An 11,120-nucleotide genomic window follows, 5' to 3' on the forward strand; every position below is an offset into this window, starting at 1 on the left:
CAATATTGAGTTTGCCTTTTATTTTATTTTTACGACGTGTATAAACAAAAATAAAAATATACTAACATTGCATTTGAACACATTATATTTTTACTGTAACGTACATTTTCTTATAAGTTAAAACTACATTGCACTAATATTAATACGTTAAATATATGTAACACATAACATAATATATGTTTTCACACTTTTCTTTTCTTAAATAAATTTTACAAACAGAGTTCACCACAATCACTTTTATAAAGTATTACACTATTTCATACAATGATACAAATGTATAATCTAATTTATACATTCGTAACTGAACAAAATATACTTTAGATGAACGTATAACGTGTAATCATTAAGAGTCATTAAAATGACATTTTTTCCTGTATAACATAATTCACCAACAAAAAGTATAATGCTACATCATACATTTCTTTCAACATTTTTTTAAGTGAATGATATATTTCCCAGGTTACATAATACACATAACAATCAGTTGTAACTTACATTAATATGGTTATAAAATATGATAAACGAAAAATTACACAAATTGTTCTTATACTATTAAATATTAATTGAACAAGTGAAACTCAAATAGCAACCAAAAATCTTAATATTAATTCTTTCAGCATTCCAACAAAATCTAATTAAAATGACTATACTACTAAAACCAATCAAACCATCAGCATGTAGAAAAACATATTATCTTCATCATGATTCCTTTGGAAAGAAACCACAAGTCCTACGATTGTGACCGGCTCGTCCACATTTACCGCAGCGGTTCGAATTTGAAGACAATGATTCACTTGATTTCAGATGCCTTCCTTTTTTTGGCCTACCAGGAGGTCTTCGATATTTGGGCGGCAAAACTTCTTCATCATCAACAAAACCTGGAACATTCCAATCTTCTTGTCTGACATTGGAACTATCGGGAGTTCATATGTCTTTACTATGATTTGTGGCCTGTACAATTCAGAGCAATAACGACCATAATCCTTTACATCCACATTTTTACTTTGTAATACGGCAATTCCATGTGGACAAGGTATTTCATCAATTTGATACCGGCCATAATTGCACGTGTCACGCTCAATATCTACAATGTACCTTCGTCCTGAATCATAAACATAATAAAGATAACTCCCTGCTAGCTTAACTTGTTACAAAAAAGCATAATATGTTTCAGATGTAAAATATTAATATGCAATCAATGTAAAACAAAGTTTCTGTTCCATAATTATTCTAATACATAACGTCATCCGCAAAGCTTTAATACCATTATGAGTTAGAATTTCTTCAAATCTTCTGCCAAGAGTTATATTGGTGTACGATGTAATTTCGTTGTTCTTACAATTCCATGCAACAAATAAGATTCTAACTTCTTCTAGGAAACCTACAATAGGAAGTTTTCTAGCCTCAACCAAACATCCATTAATACATTCGGTTATATTTGAAGTCATCATTCTACCTCTTTTCACAGGAGAGTGACACCGAGCTCATTTTTCATACCAGCTTCCTCCAGATATTCCTTGACTCTTTGATCAACCTTAGCAACCTTTGACATAATATATTCAAAATCTTTTTTTTATAAGATTTAGCCATGGAATAATATAGGTCACTAAGTCTATCTTTGCTTTTCCTAAAATGGGTGCAAACATTTTTCCATAAATGCTATGTACAAGCTAGATGAGGGACATTAGGATAAACAATGCTTACACCTTTTATGATACTTTCATTTCTGTCTGAAACAACACACATTTGTCTCTTTCACCAAATGCCTGTCTAAACTGTTGAAAAACCAAATTCACGCGTTGTCATTCTCCAAATCAACAACACCGTAAGCTAATGGCAGAATATAACCTACATATAAATTAAACAAGACAATCATTGTAAAGCAAAAATTAGTCAACTATAAAGGTGCTAATTTTAGCATCTTTATGAATCATTATAAACAAAACATCAATGTATAAGCTAATATAATATATAGTAAATAACAAAACAAAAAAGCAGTACAAAAAAACATGAACGCACAGTACCTGCACCATCTAATGTGCTTGCCGATACAAATGTTCCTTCATATGGACCGCTTAAATGTGCCTCTCAACAACTACAACAGGTTTACAAAATTCAAAACCACTTATCATCGGACGCAATGCAATTAACAAGTATTTAAACTCGTTATTTACTGCTTTATGCATCCGAATGTGCGATTGTGGATACACTTGGTTCAACATATAGATATAAGGGGGCATTTTTCTATATCCATCTGCTGGTCCACCTCTAAGCATCGCAATTGCCTTCTCTTTTGCGCACGATGCTTTCATGTAGTTAACGTTGACTCCGTAAACAACCTTTATCTCTTCGATAATGTCCGCAGGGTGTGTATTCTTTTGTGATTGATTAATTTTGGAGCATTAAATTCACTCACAAAATTAGTTGTCGCAACCACATTATTCAGCATGCGGTCCCTAAGATTGCAACTATGCTCCAAAATAAATATTTTAACCACAAACAATTCCGATTCATTCATACAAGACACCTTCATGACCCACCTGCAATCTTCGTTATGACAAATCAGTACATAGCTGCATCAAAATATAAAAAACTTAGTCATTGTATGAAATAAAAGTATTAAACTTGAAAATAGAAACAAAAAATATTTATTCCAACAACTGCCCCAGTTATATTATACATATATATGGATGTATAATCTAAATTATACATACGTTTTTAAACTTATAAATAATTCATAAAACACATTAAATTTCAGAAAGTCTGTATTCATGTTATCAGTACATATCTGCATCACCAAATAAAAACTTAATAAATATATAAAACAAAAATATTAAAAATTAAAATAGCAATAACAAAAAAGAAATACTTTCACTGTTTCATTAATATTATACATATCTCTGAATGTATAATTAAAATTATACATTTGAATATTTAACTTAACAAACCAATAATAATACACAAACGACTTCACAATCTCTTAAACCAATGTATCATACATTTCTTTGACTGACACGATTTAATTATACATTACCAAACACATATAATATCACATTATACATTCGTATATTAACATTAAACATCAACAGTTCACAAAACTACACAACATAAACTTCAAAAAAATAAATAAATTACATATGTTATAAGATCAGGACATACAATTGATAGTCTTATATCATATCTTTTTTTGTCAGATCGTTTCGCTTTTGTGTTGAATCCATTCGCTATTACGTGTCTCGCCATTACTGAAACAAGAGTTTTCTTATCCTTGTATATCTGACTCACTATTATTTCAGTGTTCTTGCAATCAGTAATGAAGTTTTTTACTTCCATTTCAGGCACATATAGAGCATACTGATTATCCGTTTCAACAACTGTTAACGCAATCGAGTCATATTCAATACCCTCGATACACATTACAACACCAGTTGCTTTATCATACTCTATTTCACTATTGGCTTTGTCGCAAGTTGAAATACAAAGAGGAAAATTAACCAAACCTGCAAGTTGTTTCTTTAACTCAACGTAAACCCTCATTCCATTGTCGTTTCTTATTATAATTGGAGAAGAGTTTCCTTCAACCACATATTTCACTTCAATTTTTTTACGCACTTCGTCTATATCCAACTCCATGGCGATCGTAGAAACCAATTTCAAGAAAGTAATACTTTCCGAAACAATTATTGCGTCACTTTTGTATGACTTAAAACTAGTTTCTGACTCCCAAATTTCAGAATGCCGCAGCAATATTGGGATATTCATGTTGCTTTTTGAATTATTTAACAACGTATGTAGAAGAATTTTGTTGCTTTTTCGAATTTTTTAGAAGAAATTTGTTGCAGTAATAGAGCTTTTTTTGCTTTCCAGATCTTGAATCAAATATTATAGAAAAAAAATTGACTTCGTAGATTTTTTTTTTTTGAAATTCAAATTTCAGTTACTAGTTTTATCCATAAATGAGTTAATGTTAGCTAATTATTGCCGTTAATTAAGGAACAGTAATGTAATTACTGATTTCAATTACCTTAAATTTAGGAATAACTGTTTCATTATACATTCGACCAATGTATAATATTTATCCGAATGTATGAATATATTTGCCAAAATTCGAGAGAGAAATTAAAAGGAAATTTTTTGTAATTACTTTCTTAAGCTAAGAAATAACAACACTTTTAAAATAGGCATGTGGTGTCTTTTCCCCTAATCTAAAATGTTTTCAAAGTCCAAGCCCCACGCAACTCGAGCCCATAAAAATTCAATTTCCATTTGAGTCCTAATTTTCAATTTTCACCTGCAAAATTGCTTACAGTTTCATTTGGAATTATAACTTTATGTTCAATTAACTCCAAGTTTTCCTTAATACTGTTTTAATTCTTATATATGGTAGAAAATTTTACATAGCTTAAGAAGTAACATACAAAGTTTTTATTTCTAACTTAACCCTAAGAATAAAGTGGCTATAATGTGTAAAGTTGATAAGGTAGCAGAACATTATGTTTAATTTTGATTATAAAATAAATTAGTAGAAAGTCGATTAATATAGTACTTCCTATACGCACTTATCACGTTTCATCACACGAGAGTTAATTTTATCAGATTCTTGAAGTTAAATTAATTTAATATTTAAAATTATTATATATATAAAGAAATTATAATTATAAACGTTCTCATATTAATATGAAAAAGAAAACCTATTTTAAAATATTAATTAAAATCCATATAATATGACTCTAGTATATAAGTGAAAAATTAACTGAAGCTAACAACATTTCAAAGAAGTGTTAATTGTTTAAAAAGCCCTCCGCCTGAACAAAGCCTAATTTGGATATTTTATGCCTAATCTATGAGTAAAGTAGAACATTGGGGAGCAATGCATGATATGATAGAGGAGAGAGAGTAGGAGGAAGACAGATGACACGTGGGGCAGTCATATAAGACTTTGGTTTGCGTGAGTCTTGAAGTGAGAAAAAGGAGCAAAGCTACTGTAATGTAATGAATGCTGTGTGTGTGTGTGTGTGTGTGTGTGTGTGTGAGTGAAATCCTCCGGGAGGAACATCAACCAACAAATAGAGTAGATGATGATGAGTAATCTAAAATCATCAAGTTCGGAATTGGACTTGGATCGACCCAATCTGGAAGACTATCTTCCTCCTGGATCCATCCAACAACCTCATGCCAAGCTCCGCCTGTAAGTCCGACCCGACCCGACCCCTGACCCCCCTCCCTCCTCCTCTTTTCTTCTTCCCATCTTCCAACTTTTTTTTTTTTTTTCCCTTAATTTCTATTTCAGGCGTGATTTACTTGATATTTCACCCACCCTAACTGAGGCTGCAGGCGCCATTATTGACGTCAGTTTCTCTCCCTTCGCTTCCCATTTTGATCTACCATCAATATTGGAGCTTGCCCTTTTCACTTTTAGCAACTTTACATGTTACATTCTCTTTTTCTCTTGCAGGATTCTTTCACCAGATGCTTCAAGTCAAATCCACCTGAACCTTGGAACTGGAACATTTATTTGTTTCCTTTATGGTGCTTGGGGGTTCTTGTTAGATATGGCATTCTTTTCCCTACAAGGTTTGCCCTCTTTCCTTTCTTCTCATTTTTTCTTATTTGAGTCCTAATCATGAACGAACTTTACTCACCTACCGTGCCCAATGATAATTGCACTTCCTCTATATGTAGATAGAAGATGGAAAGTTGGAACTCCTTAGTCCAAACACTTGTATTATGAAACTTAGCTGCATGAAAAGGCTTATCAGTTATGGTTCTATTGCACTAGTTGTTCACTGAAATCTCACTTTTGTCGTCCTTTGTTTCTAATGCAATTGCAGAGTTATTGTCTTGACAATAGGATGGATAATATTTCTCTCTTGCTATATCCCCGTCCATTTCCTACTTAAAGGGCATGATAAGTTCAGGAAAAAGCTGGAGGTATCTCTCTTGCTATCCAGTTTACTTGGATTTTCTCTTTTATTTGCTTAAGTTAAGGATTGGACTTTGGTTGCCGTTTGCTTGCAATATATATGACAATGTTTACCTTTATCCTTGGCCTTGATGTGGAGAAAATTATATTCATCTTATAAGGAACTCGTGACATGAGACAATCATCACTCGCTCAATGAAAGGAGCTCCCTAGATTAAGAAAGAATTTCCTTTGTAATTAGCCAATTAGTTTTATGCTGAACTGCATGCTCGAAGAAATATGATTATAGCTAACTTGAGAGTCAATCAGCTGCAATGTTGTTCAGCACCCTTATCTGGTGAAATGCTAACAATTGGGTTCAGACAAGAGTAGGCACACTACTTTGTGAGGACAATTTGTTGGGGATTTTGTAAGAGAACTTCACATTTATATTCTGGTGTGTACAATTTGTTAAAGCTGCTTTATTTACATTACACTTTTGGTCAAGAAAATGGAAAGAATAGTTCTCTTAACTTGGGATATGGATAGATATCAAATTAGTCCAACTTCGTACCTTTCCGGCATATTACTGAAACTTGTGCTATAAAATTTCCCAAGAAATAGGAATATGTTTGAAAACAAACAATTGAACAAGCATGGGATGTCAGTGTATGAACAGAAATTACTGCAGCTGCATACATTAAGAAATGCATTTAGCAATGGAACACTTCATTATGTTTATTAGCTTTGGGAGTTGCTCATTGTGTCTGGACCAGGTTTCTGAGACATTTTTGTATATGTTCAAGGTCATAGAAGATATTTAGATACACTATGCTCATGGGTTCTATTTTCTTCAGCTGAAGCTTCAGTCCGTCTTTCTTTGTTTCTTTCTTTCTTTGTTCAAATGACCTTATTTTCCTTTTCCTTAGAAGCCGGTTAACATTCACGCCAAGACCATCCAAAAGAATGCAACAGACAAATTATCCCTAATTTAAAAACTATTTCTTGGTATTTCATGGCACCGTATCTTATGGGATAATCCCTAAAATGTAACAATTATGATGGAATCAAACTGACCTACAAGTACTCAAATATACAATCAAGAAATGGCAGTATTATAAAGATACTTAAATCAAAACAAAATATTCAAATAAGCATTACAATAGTCAAATCAACATGAGCCAGCCACCGGCTCCCGATAGCGTCTTGACCCCCATCCATTTTTTGCGCCCCCCCGGGTAAGATAAATTGGCAATATGTTTGGAAATTCTCTTTTATGAATTAAGATGTCTAGACTTGCTTATGTTGCACTTTTGTTATTCTCTTGAGGAGTATCTATACACACTAAGGTTTCTGGCATCCTTGCCTTGGTTAATTTTCTTAGAGGTGTCTGGTGGAGCTGATATGCAGTTTCTTTGTCGCATCTTGGACTGGGGTTGTCAAATACCACGGCCCACGGCCTAGCATACGACCTAAGCAGGTACATCTGCTGCTATAATTGAATATCACATGTGAACCATCTGCCCTAAACATCTAAAGTAGCCTTATGCATTTTATTGACAGGTTTTTGTGGCAAATCACACTTCAATGATTGATTTTATTATCTTAGAGCAGATGACTGCATTTGCAGTGATCATGCAGAAGCATCCTGGATGGGTCGGTAAGAGGTCTCAAGCATTTGCATTGTTTGCTCGTTCATTTTGTCTCTGCCAAAATTTGCCGAGTTTTGATATGAAGAGATGAATGTTAACAACTCAGGAAAAGAGCCAAAATTTCACATCAACTATCAAAAATGGGCCGATTTTACCCTCCGTTTGCAAATGGTCCCAAATGTACGCAGAAATAAAATGGGCCATATATACCCTTAAAAACTAACAGACCTCCATGCCGTTCTTTGACACATTTAAACTTATTTAATTGATGTTATGGACTGTCACGTTGGAACAAAATCTACCTCACCAAATTCTTTTATCTTTGTGTCTTCTTCTCCATCTCAAAAGAGCACTCACTGATTTTGGTTGCAATTTTGGCCCTTTACCCTAACAACTAAACCTAAATATCCCATCACATGATGGAGCATTTCTGAAAGTTAAAGGCTTAATAACACCTCAACGGTTTAACTTCAAATTTTTGAATGATTAGAACCTATTATTCAGGTAATGATTTAGGAACAGGGATCTTGGATTGGAATTTCACAGATGTTGGCGTGCTAACTGCATAAGCTAATTTGCAAAATTTTGGTGCAGAGTGAGTGCATTGCTGAATTAGAGTAGAACTTGGTTTGCTAGTCAAATACCAAAGGAAAATATTGGTGTTTAGGGTAACTATAAGTTGACTGTTTAGACCCTCTAACTTGTCATGTTAGTTGGATCATTTTTTTAAAAAATGATTCTTCTTAGGTAGGAATTTTGTTTGTTGTTCTGCTAACTGCATTAGCTAAGTAGCAAAAGTTCAGTCGAAAGTGCAACCACAGTGCATTTGATCTGTAATTAGAGTTGAGTTGGTCTGCTTGTCAGAATTTATCAAAGGAAGATATTGACTGTCTATACCTTCTAATTGTTGTCGTGCTATTTGGCTTTCTATCAACAAAACCGGATGTTCTTTTTTGTAATGAAGTTGGAAATGTTGATAACTATAAGAGTTTTAGTTTGTCCCGACTCCAAGCTTTTGTATGGCTACTGATTCCCTATCTCTCTTTCACTGTAAAAACAAATCTTATTAGTATCTTGTACAGGCAGAAGTCAAAGCCCTGTTTGTATGAGTCTAGAAAAGGCACTTTGGCAGTTCATATTTTGATAAAGTGGTTATTTCTGTAAACTTAGAATCTTGTATGCATCTAGTCTTATCAAATTAAAATGCAAATTATAAAAACAATTTACCCAGATCTTCTTTGCTATCCTGCTGGTACAGTTTAGGACAATGCTTGTCTAACTTGCTAATCACTTTTATTTCTAGCATTCCATTTGCTTATGTTCCAACCATAAGGAGTATGTTCTGCTGAAGTGGGTCAACAGGGGTGACACAAGTATGAATTCTTGTACTGGCTTTTCATCTTGTCATTAATGGTGGGGTGTCATTCGATTGTTTCAAGTATATGAATTGTATGGCTCAACTTCACTTGCATTATTAGTTGCCACCTTGTATGTTGCTAAGTTACCTTTCTATAGGCACTTTAGAAGAGAAATAACACACATACTTAGGAACTTTGGGCTGCAAACTTGTCTTCGCTGAACTGCAAGGATAAATTCATGGAGTGATCATGTATGAATCCTCTTCCGCAATCAATTTCTCATGAAAAATAATATTTTTGCAGGACTACTGCAGAGCACCATTTTAGAAGGTGTTGGATGTATCTGGTTCAACCGTTCAGAAGCCAAGGATCGTGAAATTGTAGCACGGAAGTACGTGATGTTAGAAGAATCATTCTAGACATTCACTCTTCATTGTTTTTCTTACAGATTTTAATTTTCAGGTTGAGGCAACATGTTGAAGGGGCCGATAACAACCCTCTTCTTATATTCCCTGAGGGAACTTGTGTAAATAATCACTACACTGTCATGTTCAAAAAGGTAGGCCAAATGAATTCATTCATTTGTAATATTTTAAATGGTTGAGCTCTCCTTGACCCAAATTATAGGTCTTTTGAATATTCCCCTTTCAACTATGAGTTCTTTCTTGTGAGTAATTGGTTAAATAGTGAAACTGAAAAGTACATTTTAATATTTTATGGTGTTTCTGGTCTTCAGTATTACTGTAGTATCTTTTGTCTTTAAAGAGCACTACTACAATTTTTTATTTTTATGTGGGTTTCGAAGTGTTTAAGCTAATGGTTTTGATGCCTCTATCCTTTTCCATGCATGATGAATAGGGGGCATTTGAACTTGGCTGCACTGTTTGTCCTGTTGCAATCAAGTATAACAAAATTTTTGTTGACGCCTTTTGGAATAGTAGAAAGTAAGGCTTTCTTAATGTCAAATTGTTTATTTGGTTTATTTGTTGGTATTCATCTCGTTATTATCTTTCTTCTTTCCTGGTTTTGTTTGCTAGTTTGAAGTTTGTCTTTCTTCTATTAATTGCAGACAATCCTTCACAATGCACCTCTTGCAGCTCATGACATCTTGGGCTGTAGTCTGTGATGTTTGGTACCTGGAGCCTCAGAACATAAGACCTGGGGAGACTCCAATTGAGTTTGCAGAGAGGTAAAATTTCCATTGTAAAAAGCTGTAACTACTGATTCTAAGTTCTAACAGGGGTATTTATCTTATCAGATGTGACTTTAATTTTTGGTCACTACTCATATTGAAGGGGTAATCCTTGCTAATTTTCTCTTTTCAGGGTGAGGGACATCATTTCTGTTAGAGCAGGGCTTAAGAAGGTTCCTTGGGATGGATATTTGAAATACTCTCGTCCTAGCCCCAAGCATCGAGAAAGGAAGTAAGTTTCCAATATCCCCCTCCACCTCCACATACACACACACACACATAAAAAAATAGTTAATACTTTATACTTTGTGCTGTTTACGTTTACTTTGGTATTTTGTAGTAACAGCGCTGATCCTTTACCTGCTATATTTCCTGTTCTTTAAACTTGTTGCAAGTTTATTTTTTCCCTCGAAGCTAAATTTAATTTAATATCTCTCTCTCTCTCTCTCTCTCTCTCTCTCTCTCTCTGTCATATGATGTTCCCTGGACTTTTATTTCGATACCCTTTTTCTTATTCTTCTAGCTTGAAGTTATGTAGTTCTTCTGCCACTGTGATGTTGTTGTCTTTGTTTGAATTTCCGATAGGCATAGGCAAGCTCTGCTGATACTAAAATTGCATCTATGTTTGAAGTCACAGTTTGTTTTGTTTTGTATCTCCAGGCAACAGAGCTTTGCAGAATCAGTGTTGCGTCGACTGGAAGAGAAGTAGAGCATTGGATGTATGTTTTATCTCCATGTTCACTTTTGCTTTGATTTTGTTTACATTCTGAAGTTCATTTTTTCTGTGGCCTAGAGCCGTTCAATTTGGAATAGTTTTCATACTATTCTTCCTTGTCAACTTGACGTTTTGTCTTTCATCACTTTCTTTATCCATAGTTAAGAGAATATTAGTAAAGTTTGCAGCAGTTGTCTATGAAGCTCTTTTGCTTCGTCTTTATGGGCTTTGTATATCCACACGATCAGCATGTCTCTTGAGCCTGCCTGTTTAAAGAATTAAACTTTCAGTTTCTTTCCAA

The 11,120-nt window shown here is 33.9% G+C and overlaps 2 protein-coding genes across 2 annotated transcripts; one reads left to right on the top strand and one right to left on the bottom strand.

Annotated features, from left to right (window-relative positions):
- Positions 1 to 699: 699 nt before the first annotated feature.
- Positions 700 to 1,552, bottom strand: LOC124886722. Its single transcript, XM_047395661.1, has 3 exons — positions 1,498 to 1,552; positions 958 to 1,102; positions 700 to 901 (listed from the first exon to the last, which is right to left on the bottom strand). Exons 1-3 carry the CDS (start codon positions 1,550 to 1,552, stop codon positions 700 to 702), a joined length of 402 nt encoding a protein of 133 aa, XP_047251617.1.
- Positions 1,553 to 4,761: 3,209 nt separating this feature from the next.
- LOC107840627 (glycerol-3-phosphate acyltransferase 9) lies at positions 4,762 to 11,120 on the top strand. Its single transcript, XM_016684545.2, has 12 exons — positions 4,762 to 5,188; positions 5,291 to 5,348; positions 5,456 to 5,574; positions 5,832 to 5,931; positions 7,287 to 7,382; positions 7,466 to 7,562; positions 9,216 to 9,303; positions 9,375 to 9,471; positions 9,771 to 9,856; positions 9,982 to 10,101; positions 10,238 to 10,336; positions 10,765 to 11,120. The coding sequence occupies exons 1-12, from the start codon at positions 5,076 to 5,078 to the stop codon at positions 10,811 to 10,813; spliced, it is 1,122 nt and encodes a 373-aa protein (XP_016540031.2). The 5' UTR covers positions 4,762 to 5,075; the 3' UTR covers positions 10,814 to 11,120.

This window comes from Capsicum annuum, chromosome 8 (assembly GCF_002878395.1).
Source record: "Capsicum annuum cultivar UCD-10X-F1 chromosome 8, UCD10Xv1.1, whole genome shotgun sequence".
Classification (NCBI taxonomy): Eukaryota; Viridiplantae; Streptophyta; class Magnoliopsida; order Solanales; family Solanaceae; genus Capsicum; species Capsicum annuum.